Here is a 17,847-nt window from a genome sequence, read left to right as displayed (position 1 = left end):
GCCGTGTAAAGGGACGTGATCATGGTAACATAGCAGACATTTATCGAGGCATTAACCCTGTGCCAAGTATGTGCTGAAAGTGCCTTGTATTTATTACACTTGTCACAAGAACCCTCAGAGGTAGCTTAATTTCCCCCTTTGATAGATCAGGAAACAGGAGCTCTGATAAATTTAGTAGCTTATCCAAGGTCACTTAGCTAGTAAATGAGGCAGCTGGATTTCAGATCCTGGCGTTCGACTCCAGCATTCATATTACCTTGTTAACTTTTAATGCAGCTTTGACAGCTTTGATGCAAAAGCTGTCTTTCCAACGCGGGGCAGCGTGTAGATGCGTTTGTGGTACCCAGAATGTGATCCTGACAGGTCTAGTTAGAGTATACCTTCCCATAGAAAGAGTATTCTCAATGGTTAGGTGTTACTGAAATGGAATTACAGGGATTGTGTTAGAAAGGTAGTATGGCCAAGTGGATAAGCACGTTGCCCCTGGACTCACACTGCAGGGATTCCGACCTTCACTCTACCACCTACTAGTTAATGTGACCGTGGTGAAGTTTCTTTATCTCACTGGGACTTAACTTCTTCATTTGTAAGTAAGAATAATAATAGTATATGCTTCATTGGATTGTTTTGAGGATTAAATGAATTACTATGTGTAACTCACACTGATCAGTGGCTGACACATAGTAAATATTCAGGAGGTATTATTACTATTATTATTATTACTTCTTACATATAATGGATTATACAGACTTCCTTGGATTGACCTGGAAGTTCAAGTACTGCTTATAAAATACTCCTAAGAGAAAATATATTTAGAATTAATAGCAATCAATCTAGTATAACTTATGAATACAATCCACTTAATAGTAAACCCAGTAAATTGGAAATTGGAAACCATCAATGTAGTATGCTTCCCTTATGAACGTGGGATGGGGGAGAGCTCTGGTAAATTCTGGTTGTCTGCCAGTTATGAGGATAACCAAAGACCAAATACTGAGAATACCATATATACTTTATATAATTGGATCACTCTTTTAGGTAAGGGCACTGGAGGGCTGCCATCTGGAATAGCAGTTAACATAGCAGTGTAGCTAGTGGAGGAGATTGGATTGAACCTCGACTAACTGGTTTGCTCAGAAAGTATTAAGTGTATGAAAAAAATAAATTTTAAAAATTTATATTATTTGTCATTTTTGGTCGTTTGGTTCAAGAGTTTAGCATATTTTATCCGAAGTGCAGCTAGAGATAGATAGACAGCAGTGCAAGTTTGAATTAAGCATTGACATAATCAGAAAGTGTCTTTTAGTACAGCCCCTACTTGAGAACTCATTCAGCCCTGTGTGAAGCTCCTGAAGCCCTTGTATGAAGCCGTGGCTGCGCATGATGGCTCTTGCTGTCTCTGCCCAACAGGAGCCAGGGAAGCGTTCTCAGCTGTGGAGGATGACCGGAACAGGCGTGCTGGCCCATGAGGGCTCTTCTGTGCCTCACAACCCCAGCAAGCCCTTGGCCGCCCGCTCCACCGAGGGCTCTGCCATCTTAGATATTGCTGGTCTTGCTGCAGTCACGGACAACAGGTAACTTTCATGGCAACTTTTGATTCAAGTTCACTGCTTTCAAATTCAGGCTCAGAGGAAATCTACACCAAAAAGCAAAGAGTCTATAAATGAAGTAAGAATTTGTATTTTTCTTCAATGACAGAAACCTGTTGTATTTCCAAACATGAGTATTGGGTTTCTGTTTTATTTTTTAAAATCATTATGGAAATGCCCATGGAGATGTTAAAAAAAAAAATCAAACTATAAGAAGGATATGTTATGAAACATGAATGTCTTTTCATCCAAACGTCTACCTACCCCTGCTCCTGAGAAGTGAACAGTTTGTTTTTTTTAATCTAAGAATTTTGTTAATCCCTTGAAAGCAGAAATAAATTATTAAGAGAATAATCAAATGTGTTTTTATGACTAACTCCTTGGATTCAAATCAGCTCTTTAACTTTGAATAAGTTATTTTATTAGCCTGTGCCTCAGTTTCTCCATGAAATCAGTGTGTTTTCAGTTAGTACCTTGTTTACTTCCAAAATGACTTTAGATGACTTACAAGTTAAAACCCATTACAAAATAAAAGTATTTGGAAATAAAACAGAAAAGAATTTTTGAAAATATTTTAAAAACCTTTCTTGTACTACATGACAGCTTGTCATTGTGAGAGAGCAAGAACCCCTATTATATGTATTAAATTGTGAATCCTTAAAGTATTCATATTTGTGTCCTCATTGCTTTCCATGTTGTTTTATTCCTCTTTCCTCATTGAGAGATACCTAGTTGCCATAGGATTCAAGCTAACTGCCTGTTAGATTTTAAGGGCAGAGGATATTGGAAGGAAGAAGAGTAAAACCGCGATCTTGATACTCTCTTCAGGCCTGAATTATTTGACTCACAGGACTTGTTGGATTTTCCTTTCTTCTAGATACGAGCCGCTGATGCTAAGAAAGCCTGATCGTAGGCGAAGCACAACCCAGACGTGGAGTTTCCGAGAAGGGAAACTGACCTGTGGGTTACATGGGTTGGTTGTCCAGGTTAGTAGTTTTTGACATCCCCAGTTGCAGCAAGCAGTGGTTGAGCCTTTTTTTTTTCTTTTTTTTTGAAACAAAGTCTTTATTAGGATATACATGAGATGTTGTTGAATGGGAAAAAAATAATTACAATGCAAATATGTATTATTTTAGTCAGGAAACCATGAAACTTTGTGCATCTGTGCATATTTACACAGGAAATGTTATTGAAGGTGATATGTAAGAAATGTATTAGGAATGGTTGCTTCTGAGTGATGTGTTGTTTTTCTTTTCCCTTGGCTTATCTGGATTTTTTTTCTTTGATGAGATAAATTACCTATGTAATTTTAAAAAGGAAGAAAGAGAAAGAAAGAAAAATGTCAGCTAAAAGCCCACCACTAAGTTAGATGGATTAGTTTTAGACCTGTGAGGTTAAAACCATCTTCTATAAAGTGTTCTGTGAGATGGTGAGTAATCTTCATGGGCTCTGCATGCCCTAGATTCTGTTTACTTCTGCATTCTCAGTGGTCCCCAAATAAACCTTTCATTGTTGTAGCAAATGTGGAAATGAAGATTGCTGTTCAGTTTCCCCTGCCTTCAAGTCAGCCAGTCCACCCCATGAAAAACTCCCAGGTACTTTATAAGCAAATGTGTGTTTGGAAAGTTACCAGGAATTTGGAGTTTCTCTCCTTCTGGCTTCAGGCCAGGAATGAGACCATGGATCTGAGATGAGTGGGTAGGAAGGTGTCTCAGAGGTTTGGGCACAGAGCGGAACAGCACGTGTGACCGTGTGTGCATTTCTGCCTCAGCCTGGGACTTTACCCAAAAGGTAAACACTGGAACATCAGGCCCAGAATCTAGAGAGCTCTTAGTGTGTTTGACCCTGGTGGAAACCAGGCTGTCCTTCCATAATGGGAGCTTGTTCTCCGGGGGAGCGAGCAAAACTGCAAGCAGCTTCTGACTGCTGTTTGGTGAGATTTATTTTCTTTATCTCTAGTGCCCTGAGCTTTTTTCATCAAAGACAAACTGCTTACTTATATGAAGCACACATCTGGAATGGATTTGTGATTTTCAATTAGCAATGCAATTCAGACTTCTAGAGGCAAAAGAGGGCTTGTTATAATTGTTGGGTTCCGTGTCTGACCCTGACTTTACTTCTGGTTTGTTTCTAAAGCCCGTGTAATTCCAATTCTCTTAGAGCATCCTGCCCAACCCACCGCCCCCCCACCCAACCAAAAAAAAAAAAAAATCCCTTTCTGGTGTTTGTTGTTTCTTGAATCTATTTCATCATTTCTCTGAGTGACCCTATAATAGCAGTGTTTAGCAGAGCAGAATGTGTTTTGGTTAGGGAAATAAACTTGTTTCAATCTTATTATTCTGAATAAAATAATTGAAGGCATTAAAACATTTTCTGACACTACCCTTATAAGGTTGTGTATGCACTTTCTTTCTAAACTTAAAACAGTTATAAAAGCTTTCTCCATGTTGAAGTCTGTCCTACAAACCCAGCTCAAATTTTCCTTTTCATTACTCACTATTTAAAAACTAACAGAGGGGGATCTAGACACTTTAGCTATTATCTTCTCTAGCCCTGTATTCACTCTCCCAAAAGCATCATCCTGCAGACTTCCATTTTACTTGGGGCATATAGCAAGAAGGTACTTTTCTCCAAAGGCCTGAATAACTGGCTATCAGATGACATTCACATTTCCCTGTTTCGTTTTAGAAGAGGCACCATATTTTGAATATTTGATTGTCCAGCCATATGCCTGTTTGGGGAGGTTTTCAACTCCAGAATTTGCTTTTTATTGGAAAGCTCAGTGATAGTGATACTTTTTAAATTTTCAGAATGTTTCAGCTTTTGAAGCAAACCCTAGTGAGAATACTCAGAGAAATAGGGTTTTTGGTACTTTTTTTTTTTTAAGCTTATCTAAATGACTAGAAGTTACTACTAAACTAATATACTGTATTCATGGAATTATCTTACCTTGAATTCCCTAAATTCATGTGGCATAACTTTCCATCTTGCCCAAGTAATCCTCCTGTTCTTTATCATCTGTAAAGCTGAAAAAACAGTAAATGCTTTTCTATATGTTGACCATGACCCTTCAGAAGAGAGTTTAAATTTGGTAACTTGTTTGAAATGACATGTTAAATTGTCAAAGTCAGTGCCTTTGCCTTTTCTTACACATCTTTACTCTGTCCTGTAGGCCAAAGGAGGGCTTTCTGGTTTGTTTGACGGAGCTGAAGTTGTTCTTGGTCCGGACACATCCATGGAGCTTTTGGGGCCAGTTCCACCCGAACAACAATTTATTAACCAAAAAATGAGGCCTGGTTCGGGAATGTTGTCCATCAGGGTCATTCCAGATGGACCAACTAGAGCACTCCAGGTGATAATTTATCGTAAGAACTGACCTGAGTCTCACTGTGCTCCCCCCCCCAACATGGTCAGTCATTCGACACATGTTTATTGAAGTATCTGTGCTGGATGTGAGGATGGCGTGTCCTTATTTATAAAGTGGGGATAAGACCTGCCTCACAAAGTTGTTATAAGAATCAGAGTATAAGTAAAATACAAGATGATTTTTAAAAAGTGTAAGCATTATTTTGTAATAACTTATAAGGGAAAAGAATCTGAAAAAAAAAGATAAATATGTATGTATCACTGAATCACTTTGCTGCACACCTGAAACTAACACAACATTGTAAATCAACTATACTTCAATAATAAAAAAAAAGAATGAGTAAAAAAAAAAGTATAAGAATTAAAGAAGATAATGCCAAGAACAGTACATATTATTATCAGTCGTTATATATGTTTATTATATATTTAAATAATTGATATATTAATAACATTGACAACAAGGATGTACATGAGGTCTCTAATCAGTTAATTAGCATGTTGTGTAATGAAAGTAGGAGTGGAGGGTGCTATGGGGAGTATCTAGAAAGGATTTGTATGCCCAGATTTGGAGACTGGCAGGGGCTTTCTAAGAGAAGTAACACTTAAGCTGAGATCTAAATGTTAACTGAAGGGAGTTAGCCAAATCAAGAAGGAAAGGCGGAGGGGCTGTGCCCTAAGAATGAGAGTATTCATTCACCAGTTATTTACTGAGCCCCTATTAGAGCCAGGCACGGTTCTAGGTACTGAACCTAGACTAGTGAACAAACAAAGTTCCCTGCCATCTTGGAGCTTACATTCTAGTGGGGTAGATAAACCATGAGCAATAAACAAAATAAGTAAATTATATATATATATGGGAAGTTATATATCTCCATTGAAGGCCTGGAGATAAAGGAGAGTGATCCAACTGGCACATAGAATATGCTAAGAAATAGGCAGGGGACCGAAGCAGGGGCCAGAACATTAAAAGCCTGATACATGCTAAAGATTTCGTGTTTTTTCTATGGCAACAAAGAGTCAGGGAGTGACACGATCAGAAATTTATTTTAACTTGCTCACTCTGGCTGCAGTGTGGAGAATTGGAGTGAAACTGGAGACAGAGAAAGACCAGTTTGGAGGGATCTGGATGAGAGATTATGGTGACCCGAACTAGAGTCCATGGCAGGGAGGTGGACATGAAGAGGAGGTTGGAGAGAAAGGAATAGAAATGAAAGCTTGTTAGGGGGTAGAGTCAGTCAGACTTAGTGATTGCTTGAATGTGTGGATGAGAGAGAGGAAGGAGTTAAGAATGGCCTTCAAGATTTTGATTTGGGCAACTAGGAGGATGATAATTTCCATCACTAAGAGATGTACACAGAGCAGACTTCTGGGGGGAAATGAGGAGTTAAGTTTTGGACTTACTAAGTGTATGGTGTCTACAGGAAGGTGTCCGGAAGTCAGTGTAAGTATGGGTCTGTAGCTCAGGGAGAGTTCTGTGCTGGAGATAACGGATTTATCAGGGCATGGGGAATTAGAGTTAAGGAAAAAGAAAAGATGTTGATGCGTAACAGCAAATTCTCTGAGATAGTACACCATAATCCACAATATCTCTTTAAAACGCACCCTTCTCTTAAGGCAAAAAATGAATGCCTTGATCCTGAGGTTTGCATGTTTTGACTTGAGCTATAATTCTAGATCACCTACAGATGCCTAACTCCCACTGTATGAAGCTCTCAAGGTCTACAGCTTGGTGTTAGTCATACAGACTCACGACCAAATTTGCTTCATTATTATATAAATCTCACCTTAGCAGTGCTTTGGAAACCATTAACTTCCATAGGATTATTGAGCATAGTACTGACTTTGACTTACCCAATTGGTATGGAGTGGGTTTCGCAGTGGAAGTTTGAGCCCTCTTAGTAAGTACAGTGTTTTATTTGACCGCAGATAACAGATTTCTCCCAACGGAAAAGTGACCGTTCATCATACGAAGTGGAGGAACTTGCGGTTACGGATCAAGAGCTGCAGAAATTAAAGAATCCAGACACAGAGCAGGAATGGGAAGTACGTATTAGCTCTTATTGCAAAGTCATTTCTTCGTTACAGGTTTGTTTAGAATTTTGCTCTTTGGTTTTCTCAGTTGAGACCTTCTTTTTTCTTTCTGACCTCTGTGGCTTCTAAGTATCGGTGTTACTTCATAGTATTTAATGTTACCACATCATGAATGTGTGACTATGTTACTTAAATGACAGCTCAGGTCAAATCAGAATGTAACAAATGTTGTTACAGTAAGATGAAAATAAAGAAAGCTAAATTATTTGAATTTAAGTAGGAGTGAAGGTTAAGAATAAGCAAACTAGGTTTTATCTTTTTGGCCCCAGTTGACTCTGACATCTTCGTTTCCCTGCCCCTGTTTGGGCATTGGAAAGAAAGTGAAAAGTTTGGAAAGGAACATGAGATAAGTGTGAAAAAGCACACTTATTCCATATTTATTCAGTAATCTTAAAAAAAAAACAAACCACCTATATGTAAAGCACTGTATTGGATGTTATAGAAGTTTGGTGAATAACTTAGTAAGAGCTTGTCTCTCAAATAGGGACAAAGATTCTCAAATGATTATTTTCCTGTAATGAGATGCAGAATGTCATCAGTGCTCCGGTAGAGGTATTATCATATCACTGTGGAGTTCTGGTTGGGGTGGGGAGTGTGCCTGGAGAGGAAGGCTTCTAGTGAGATGATGGAATTTGAGCCGTCAAGGTGAGTAATACAGCTCCTACATGGTTTTCATCTGCTTAGAGGCAAAGTAGAGGGATTTAAAGCCATTTATTTCCTTGTACTCTCTTGGCTACCTTGAGCTCTGTTTTAAACTGTCAGTGTGCCATATTTTGGTTTCCTTTCAGGTGCTTGTGAAGTTAGAAGGTGGAATTGGGCTGTCTTTAATTAATAAAGTCCCAGAAGAGCTGGTCTTCGCAAGTCTTACGGGAATCAATGTGCACTACACACAGCTGGCCACCAGTCATATGCTAGAACTCAGCATTCAGGATGTACAGGTGAGAGGGGGAGGCTTAGGACTTGTTGATCTCCTTTTCTTCCTGCCGAACAGCCAACCAGATCAGTGTTTGATGTTCTAAAAACTTTAATGCTTTGGCACAAATTTCTGTGGTCTTCAGAAAATCGTTCTATGAAAAGAATTCTTTTACCTATATTTATCTTACTAATTTTTCTGTAGAGCAGAATTCTGAATATAGCAGCTAGTCCATCAGTGACTTAGATAACTTGGTCAAGGTGGCATAGAGGAAGGTGACCCATGGTCCCTCATCTTGCCAATAGAGAAAACAGCGGAAATCATCTAACCGTAATTTAGAGGAACTGAAGTTCACCATAGGGAGAAAAACAAGGGAAGTGGGCTTGTTCTTCCGACCAAGGTGGAGTAACAGGGACCTGATTTACTTTCCCACCTGAAACACCCCCAAAATCCAGATCAGGTAAGGAGACAACAGATTCAAGACACTGGACATCAGGCAACAAAGGACAGTGATTCCTGAGAGGTGGGAAACAAAAGAGGTGAGCCCTGCAATCACCCCAGCTTGCTGCCTTGAAAAAGTTTCCAGGCCATGTCACCAGGCGGAGAGACTGAGACAGAACCCAGCAGAGTGGACGAGCTGACAGGGTTAAGAGTCCTAGGACCAAGGCAGCCAGAGTTCATAGGACAGCAGACCTGGGAGGAGCATGCTGCACAGAAAGAAATCTCGGGAGATCTGCAGAGGGCCCTGCAGATGGTCAGCAAAGGACAGATCAGAGGAACCTACCATCCGAAAGGGTCATAGGGACAGCACCGGCTGCTCACCGCCAGCCACACTGGGAAAACTGATAATTACGGGACATTGGGAGGAGCCTTCCAGAAAATCTTGGGCCTCCGTGGTGAGCTATATGCCCTAGGCTGAGCACTGCTCCAGACCTACCTAACAAATCAGTCACACAAAAGGAAACTGAAAGAATCAATCTGTTTCCAAGTAAATTAACCATGTCCCTGAACAACAAAGCTCAAGATTTAATGGAATACAGAAACATCCAGCACCCAACAAAGCAAAAATCACAGTATCTGTCATCCTATCAAAAATTACCAGGTGTGCAAAGGGGTAGGAAAACACAATATATAATGAGGAGAATAATCATTCAGAAGTAACCCAGAGCTAACACAGATGTTTGGATTTTCAGAGAAGGACATTAAAACTCATTGTAATTGTATTCTATTCTACATGTTTAAAAAGTTTAGTAGAGACATGGAAGATACAAAAATCTCTCAAACTTCTAGAGATTAAAATGAAATGGAAAAAACACTGGGTTTGATCTGTAGCAGATGACACAGTGCAGAAAAAATGATTAGTGAACTTAAAGACATAACAAGAGAAACTGTCCAAATTGAAATACCCAGAGAAAAATAATCCAAGGGGAAAAGAACCCCACAAAGAGACCAGCATCAGTGACCTATGAGAAAACTTCAAGCAACCTAATATATGGAAAATGGGAGTCCCCAGAGGAGAGAGAGAGGAGGAGACAAAAAAAAAAAAATTGGAATTTTGTAATTATTATGTTTGTTAGAGGGTTTTGTTCTTGTTGTTAGGTAAATGTCTTTTTTTTTTTTTTAATCATGAATAACTTTTAAAAGTCATGAATTAGGGACGTCCCTGGTGGTCCAGTGGTTAAGAATCCGCCTTCCAACAAAGGGGACCTGGGTTTGATCCCTGGTCAGTCAGGGAACTAAGATCCCACATTCTGAGGGGCAGCTAAGCCCGTGCACCCCAACTATTGAGCCGGCGTGCTCTAGAGCCCACGTGCCACAACTAGAGAGAAGCCCGTGCGCCGCAGTGAAGGATCCCGCATGCTGCAGTGAAGATCCCATGTGCTGCAATTAAGACCCGATGCAGCCAAATAAATAAATATTTTAAAAAAGGCATGAATTAAATTCAATTTTATTTAAAAAAAATAAAAAGAGATTTCGATCATAAATTTTCCAAACTTAGTGAAAACTATAAACTCACAGAAGCAGCTCAAACACAAACCCACATTCACACCCTCCCCTGCTCCTCCCCCGTGCCCTGCCACACACACGACATGAAGGAAACTGTACCAAGGTACATCATAATCAGTTATTCAAAACCAGTGATAGGGCTTCCCTGGTGGCGCAGTGGTTGAGAGTCCGCCTGCCGATGCAGGGGACACGGGTTCGTGCCCCGGTCCAGGAAGATCCCACATGCCACGGAGCGGCTGGACCTGTGAGCCATGGCCGCTGATCCTGCGCGTCCGGAGCCTGTGCTCCGCAACGCGAGAGGCCACAACAGTGAGAGGCCCACGTACCGCCAAAAAAAAAAAAAAACCAGTGATAAAACATCCAGATTAAAAAAGCCACATTCCTCACAAGGAACAAAGGTGAGAATGACAGCCAGTTTCTTATTGGGAACAATGCAAGTGAGAATATGGTAAACAACATCTTCAAAGTGTTGAAAGGAAAAAAAACCCTGCCAACTTAGAAGTCTGTGCCCAGCAAATATATCTTTCAAAAACAAGGGTGAATTAAAGGTGTTTTGAGACATTCAAAAACTAAAAGGGCTCGTTTCCAGCAGATCCACACTACAAAAATAAAGGATTATCATGCCAAAACCCCTTTTCAGAAGAATTTTTTCTTTCATCATATATCACAAATAGCAAAGAGTTCAGGCTAATGACATCCCATTTGTTTAAGGATAAAAAGTTAATATCTTGCACCTCTATTTCTTTGTCTTTCTTTTTTGATCTTACAGAGAAGATCTGAGGAATCACTTGCTGTTCATTAATTTCATTGACTTTTTACTGTAATTAAAAAGATTTTTTTTTCCTGTAGTACCTCTTGATTTAATGTGTGCTGTAAATTGTAGAAAATAAATAGATTTGAGAGTTTACTATGATTACAGTGCTATGAGGAAGAATTTTTAAGAACAGAAAATATAGTCCCACCCTTAGGGAGTGTCTAAATCTAATTGGGAGACTAAAACAAGAATCAGAAATTCTCAGTTAGTACACTTGTATCAAATGTGTTTGGGGAAAGAACAAAGAAGAGGTCAGAATAAGGTGAGACTTTATTGTCATTTCCTCTATTGGGAAATGACAGGTGATTCATTCAGTGGGTGAATTCTTACTGAGTGTCATCTGTGTGCTGGGCATGGCACTGGGCTCTGGAGATACCACCATGACTCAAAAGATGAAGTTTCTGCTCTCTGAGCTAACAGATTAGGGAAGAAGTCAGCCAGTAAGTGAGCGAGCAAGCAAATAGATAATTCCAACCTGGGATAACTGCTGTGAGAGAATAAAGAGGGATGCTGCTGCTTTAGGTAAAGTGGCCTAGGATGGTCTTCCTGAGGAAGTGGGAGCTGAGCTGAACTTGGAAGAAGAGAATGAGAAAACCAAAGAAAAGGTATACTAGGGGGAAAATGTTCCGGAAAATTCTGAGGGAGGAGAGACTTGCCCATCTTTGAGAAACAATGGGGAGGCTTGTGTGCAGGCATGGTGGCAAGCCTAGAGGAGAGTGGTATGTAGTGAGACTGGATCAGGTGGGCCCTTGGAGGCTGTGCTGAGGAGTGCTGTCCTAGGAGAAAGGGAAGCCACTGCAGGGTGTCCAGGAAGGAGGGACATGATTTGTGTTTTTGAACGATCATTTTGGCTGCTGTATAGAGAGCACGTGGTAGGAAGCAAGAGCGGAAGTAGGAAGAAGTGCTCTAGGTCCCTCGCCCTTCTCTCTGCACCTTGAAAGCCAACAGAAGGACCATCCGCAGCGATTGTACAAAATGGTTCTGTGGGAACCCATGTGATACAATGGAAAGGTCAAGGGCTTGATGCTCGAAATACCTGCATTTGAATCCCACCTCTCCTACTTACTATTATACCTTGTGAATGTGGGCAAGTAATTTAATTTCTCTAAGCTTCTCTAAGCTTCTGTTTTCTTGTTTGTTAAATGGGGAGGAATAACACTTAACCTTTAGGGCTGTATTGAGGGATGTGTTAGGTGATGTGGAGGAAGTACACTTAGGGGTACCCGACCCATGTTCTCTCCTCTTTCCTCTTCCTAGTGTGTGGGCCTTTAGGGTAGAACAAAATAAAGATGCTTGCTTCCTGCTGTGAGCCTCCGGATGTCCATAAACTTACCTGAGTGTGGAGAGTGTGTTCTCGGTGATGGTGCTGTTGGGGGGGATGAATAGAGCAGTCCCTGGTGCCACTGCTTTCATCACTCCATTCCTAGAAAGGAGTTGACTTTAGGATGGGCAGCTGTGCCCACTTGGTAGCCATCTGCTACTGATTCTCTAGTTTGAGCTCTTCAGGGAATTTGGAGCAAGAGAAGCATCGATAGCCTAGTGGTTGAGAGCGTTCGCTTTGGGGACAGAGAGAAGTGGAGTCAAGTTCTCGTTCTGTCATTGACTAGGTGTACAGCCTTAGGCAGGGGGCTCTCTTCTCAGCTTCTTTGTCTATGACGTGAGGACGGTGATGGTCCCCAGGAGGCTATGGTGAGGATGCAGCAGAGCCCTGAGTTTGATAACTTGGACAGGCCGGCCGTCATGGGACTTGATGAGATAATGCCTGTGAGGGGACTCTCTCGGTGCGTGGCACACAGTACTCACCAAATAAAGTATCGCTGCTAACTACTGCTATGATTCTTGCTGGTTTTAGTGAGAATGTATTTTTCCAAAAGTACTTTCTGAATGACCTGCATATTGTGAGACCTAGTTAAAGGTAAAAATGAAAACTGAGCAATTTGTCTCTTTTTGTTGCTGCTCTTTCACGTCCTAGGTGGACAATCAGCTCATTGGCACCACGCAGCCCTTCATGCTCTTTGTGACTCCACTGAGCAATGAGAATGAGGTCATTGAGACAGGCCCTGCTGTGCAAGTGAACACGGTGAAGTTCCCCAGTAAGAGTGCGCTGACCAACATCTACAAGGTAGGCTGGTGGGCTTGATTTGTCCTCTCGCAGCCAAGGCTCAGAGCAGCAGTTCAGGCTGTGGATGGAAATAGGCCAGTGGGGGTAAGGCACTAAGCGACTCGATACATTGCGGAGCGGAATTGATGGAAACGCCTCTTAAAACTTCAGATTCTCAGTTGTGTTGTCGATGATTCAGCGGGCAATAGTACTGAATCCATAGGGGCCAGAGTCGGTATTCATCAGCGTGAAGTCTCTGCAGGAAAGTATAGCATCTTCTAGATCGCTCGTGACCAGGCCTGATCTCGATATATTATTAAAATAATAATCCAAAAGTTAGCACACAACATTGTAAATCAACTATACTTCAATAAAATAAATTAAAAAAAATAATCCAAGACTACTGGAAAAGGGATAGGAGGGGCCTGACCTTGGGACAGACATCCTCCTCTGTAAGCTGCCACACTGTTTACTAAAAGCAGATCATTCGGAAGTGATAAACTTTCTTTCCTGGAGAAGTCTTCATGTGCAAGCTAGCAAATCCTGGAAAAGTGGGAGCTAAGACGTTGCTTCTCCTATTTCTGGTCCTTTGTCACCAGCGCCAGTGGGGTCAAGCCTGCCTGTGGCCCTCAAATTCACAAGCCCAGTTCTGCTCCTTAAACTAGCTGCTGTCCATGTGAGCTCAGTACCACATACCACAGTGCATCTGAAAGTGTAATCCTGACTAACCAGACACAGATGCCCTGGGAACCAAGCAATAGGATGGTGAATCGTCCACTAAACATCTTCTGGAATTTTTGATTCATTATAACAATGTAGAGAGAGATGAGCCAGAAAAAATTTGGCAGCATGATTATGAAATCACATAAGTAAAGAGACCACGCCATATCACAGGGGCCTTCTTAGGGCACGGATGAGAGTTCCTCTGGCATTCGCACTGTAAATCAGAATTTCTTTATCTCTAGCATCTGATGGTCACGGCTCAGAGATTCACGGTACAAATTGAGGAGAAACTGCTCCTCAAGCTGCTGAGTTTCTTTGGCTACGATCAGGCAGAATCAGGTAATGTCGAATGTTCTAGGTGTGTATCTGGGAATTGGCCCAAGGGTGGCATTTTTTAGTCTGCTTGTGAAAATAGGTGGCCTCTGAATGCCTGGCAAGCTCCCTATCCACTTCATAGTCTGAGCTGGGAAGCTAAGGTTTGTGGTTCAGTTCTCTTTCTAAGTATTGCTTGTTGACAGGTATTGAGGTGTATCTGTGTATGAAAGAAGCTGCTCCAAGGGTCTCTGGTGTCCCAGCCTGCCCAGGGGCAATATTTTGGGAAGCAGTATATTGTTCCTCTTTGTTTCATGTTTTTGACTCATCTGCTTTAAGATGGCAGAAATGATGTTAGTCATTTAGCAAACCACTTTGTTTCCTAACCTTTGTTTATTAAACAGATTCAGGGCCAAGAATCAGAAATCCCTTTGGCAGTTCCTTTGGTTTAGCTGAGGAAAAAAATTGGCTAGCCTCAACTCCTTAACTTTTTCTCACATCCATACCCTTATGTCTTAATGTAATTACAAAGGTTTCTAGTTACTTTACTCTTTGGAGAGGGGAGTAGGATAAGCTTTTGAAAGACCTAAATTTTCCAGCAGTGCCACAGAAATTACGTAGCTGTCGTCTCTTTATTTTAGATGCCTCATCATGGCCTTTGCTAGACTGTATATACAGCTTAGAAAGAAGTCAGTAATGCTTAGTCTTTTGAAGACTAAACTAAATACTGAGCCTAAAGAAATGAGAAGATACAGACTTTTAATGTTTATCTGCCCATGTTGGCTAAAGGGGGAAAAAATCCCTGGGGACGTGTGTACATATGAACATACACGCCCACAATGCAAGAAAAATATTTTTGCTCTGTTTATCCCAGACTTAGACTTTAAGCTTTAAGTGTATTTGGGATCAGGAGCAGATCCTGTCTGTTTAGTGCTGCGTTCTCCACTTTGGGTCAGAACGCCAGTGTTTATTTGTATTCAGAGAGCCACTTGAGCCTGCCTGCCAGGTATCTGTTCTCTTTTGGTACTGTCCTGGGAAATTTTACTTTAAATTTGATTGGACACGCTTTTCTTGTAAGTTGCTCTACATAAATTTCTCCCCAAGCATTGTCTAGTGGCTTTAGACTCTTTTGTAAAATCCTTGCCTGCTTTTCATTGAGGAATCTCCTCTGCGTTCTATAACTATTCCTGTTCCCTGAATACAGATAAGCCTGTCTCTGTTGCGGTATCTTCTTCTTCTTCTTCTTTTTTTTTTTTTTTTTTAACCTATTCCCTTCTTTCTATAAATAGAACTATATAAAAGCTTACAGTATAAATTTGTTTGTTATGTAGATATGTACAGTCTCTTTGGTTTTATTTCTAAAAGCACATGAATCCAAGTGCAAATAAGCTGCCCACATGGGTGTGGGGACAGCGTCAAGTTGAAGAGCACACTGCTGTGTTTTAGCCTATGTTCATCCCTTTTACTTCATGAGATAACAAGTGAGAAATCTGCCTCCACTCTGCTATTTAAATCATGTCCACTGTTTGGGAGAGAGAGCCACTTGTCGTGATGTTGGTTCTTCATAGCCTGCAGCCTGTTTCTTTTTAAGGCATTATGTTTCGCTCAGATTCATCATTTAATTGGTCATGTTGTTCATGATGATTCAGTTAAAGTACACTCCAAGTACTTATTTAGATATCATTTTCTGAAATAAATTCAGATAATCTGGGTCATTTATAATGATAATGATAATGATAACGACATGGTTTCTAGAAAACGCATTGCCAGCAAGCACACCCATGACCTTTGGCTTTCCCACCTGGATTATTTTTTCCAGAGATGCTATCTGCCAGATGGTAATAGAGTCGCAAATCAAAAGATTAAGCTATTGTACTTTCTGGATCAGCAACATGAACCAGATTTACTTTTACAAAGAAATGGCATCAGGATATTGTACATATTGCTGAGCCCTAAAAAATTAAATTTAGACAAATAGACGTTTACATTTTTCTGTGAGTTTCTTTTCAATGTGAACGAAAGTATTTGAATCATGAGACTTCAGAGGAAACTTATTTTTCAAGAAAACAATTCTACCTTTGTACCAGAGGTGGAAAAATACGATGAAAACCTCCACGAAAAGACAGCTGAACAAGGTGGGACGCCAATTCGATACTACTTTGAAAATCTCAAAATCAGCATCCCCCAGATCAAGCTGAGCGTGTTCACCTCCAACAAGCTGCCACTGGATCTCAAGGTGAGCTGCTAGCTGGGTAAGTTGTAAAAGTGACTTTTCCTTGGAAAAGAATGTGTTTACCACTTTCTTTTTCTGTCCAGCATCATCATTTGTAGCAGATATTTTTACAGGTTTTCTTTTCCAAGAAGGTTCATCGACTCATACGTGTATGTACATATATACAGTTGGCCGTTGAATAGTGTGAGGGTTAGGAGCACCCACCCCTCCTCGCAATTGAAAATCTGCGTATAAGTTACAGTCAGCCTTCCGTTATGTGCAGCTCTGCATCCGAGTAAACTGTTGAAAAAATCCGCATGTCAGTGGACCATGCAGTTCAAACTAAGTGTGTTGTTCAAGGGTCAACTGTATATTTCTTTTCTTTTTTTTTTTTTAACGTTTAAGTATGACTTTGCTAAAGATTAAAGAGTAACAAAAGAGAGTAAACACGGAATTACATAAAACTCCATCTGCCCTCTGCTTAGCTCTTGGCTTATCTCAATGAGGTAAAAGCCTCCTTTCCTAGGGCCGCTCCCAGACTCGAGAGAAAAGCTGTAGCCAAGACAATATCTTCTTTTTGTGCCTGAGTCCTGCCTGCCCTCCTTCTCACCTCCTCTCTAAGTGTTCACCTCTTTTTGAATGGTTGACGGTGGAAATGTCTACCGCCTTCAAGGATGACGCGGTCACTTACCCACCAGAGTGTGGCCTCCCTTACCCACCATATCAGGATGGGACAGTCGGACAGAGCCTCTGGATATGCACTTGACAGATACAGGCTGAATACCATCTTTATTTTCTGCAGTAAAATCTATTAAAATTAAGGGATGCTTCTAGAATTCAAATCCAAGCCTGTCTGACTCTAAAGTTTATATACATTTTACCTCTATGCTGTGCTGTCCCTTAGAACATAAGGAGGCAGAGGATTTTAGAGCTCTGTGAGTCCTTAATGATCCCCTTGCTTGATGAACAAGGATACTGGAGTTCACAGTGTTTTGCCACTGAAGCCTGTGTAGTTGGAGCAGGAGTAGAACCCAGGTGATTGTTGGAAGGTCCTTCCTCAGGCGGAGTCTACATCTGCCTCCCTGCAGCCTGCGCCCCTTACTTCTTGTTCTTTCCTCTGTTGCACTTGAAGATGGGTATCAAGGCATCTACCTCCCCACTAACCACCGGTCGAAGGCTTTCCCACTGCCCCATGCTGCCTCCTTTAAGATACTGCAAGGTGGTCTCTCTTTCTGAACAGGAGTAGCTAGGGACATGGACAAATAAGTAATAAACCTGGAGTCATAAATTTACATGCCTGCAGGGACCGTGCCAGCAGTGAAGTTGGCAAAGCAGCCCCGGGGGCACCGTGGCCCTCAGAGTGTGCACTCTTCATCTGAAGGGGGTGCAGTGCAGCTCAGCTCCAGCCAGTTGTTATGGGGAAATGTGAACCCAGTGTTGCCAGATCTTCGGATTTTTTCAAGTGAAGCCGGAAATCTGGATTTTTATGTGGAATCTCCTGGTTTTTAAACGTTGGCAACCGATTTGAATTTTTTTGTTTTTGTTTTTAAGCCTTGTGGACCTAACACATGTGTGGGCCTCATGTGGCCCATGATTTGCCAGCTCACAACTTCTAAAATAGACTTATAGGTAACAAGACAGTAGTCTGGTCCACATCAAATCGTATTTGGGCAAGGGTGACTGCTTCATTAAGGCAGCAAACGGGATGAGTAGTTGGGA

The 17,847-nt window shown here is 41.2% G+C and overlaps 1 protein-coding gene across 4 annotated transcripts in view; it reads left to right on the top strand.

Annotated features, from left to right (window-relative positions):
- Positions 1 to 17,847, top strand: part of VPS13D (vacuolar protein sorting 13 homolog D) — a 246,601-nt gene that overhangs the window by 125,907 nt on the left and 102,847 nt on the right. For all 4 annotated transcript variants that reach the window (XM_081226396.1, XM_081226395.1, XM_081226398.1 and 1 more), the window contains 8 exons: positions 1,411 to 1,574; positions 2,467 to 2,575; positions 4,762 to 4,941; positions 6,882 to 6,998; positions 7,835 to 7,984; positions 12,753 to 12,902; positions 13,847 to 13,943; positions 16,004 to 16,152. In XM_081226396.1, coding sequence (XP_081082522.1) covers positions 1,411 to 1,574; positions 2,467 to 2,575; positions 4,762 to 4,941; positions 6,882 to 6,998; positions 7,835 to 7,984; positions 12,753 to 12,902; positions 13,847 to 13,943; positions 16,004 to 16,152 — 1,116 coding nt within the window. The remainder of the gene's footprint in view (positions 1 to 1,410; positions 1,575 to 2,466; positions 2,576 to 4,761; positions 4,942 to 6,881; positions 6,999 to 7,834; positions 7,985 to 12,752; positions 12,903 to 13,846; positions 13,944 to 16,003; positions 16,153 to 17,847) is intronic.

Source organism: Mesoplodon bidens (assembly GCF_964165515.1).
Source record: "Mesoplodon bidens genome assembly, chromosome: 2".
Lineage (NCBI taxonomy): Eukaryota > Metazoa > Chordata > Mammalia > Artiodactyla > Ziphiidae > Mesoplodon > Mesoplodon bidens.
The sequence above is the reverse complement of the archived record's forward strand: the minus strand, read 5'-3'. Positions and strand labels throughout refer to the sequence as shown.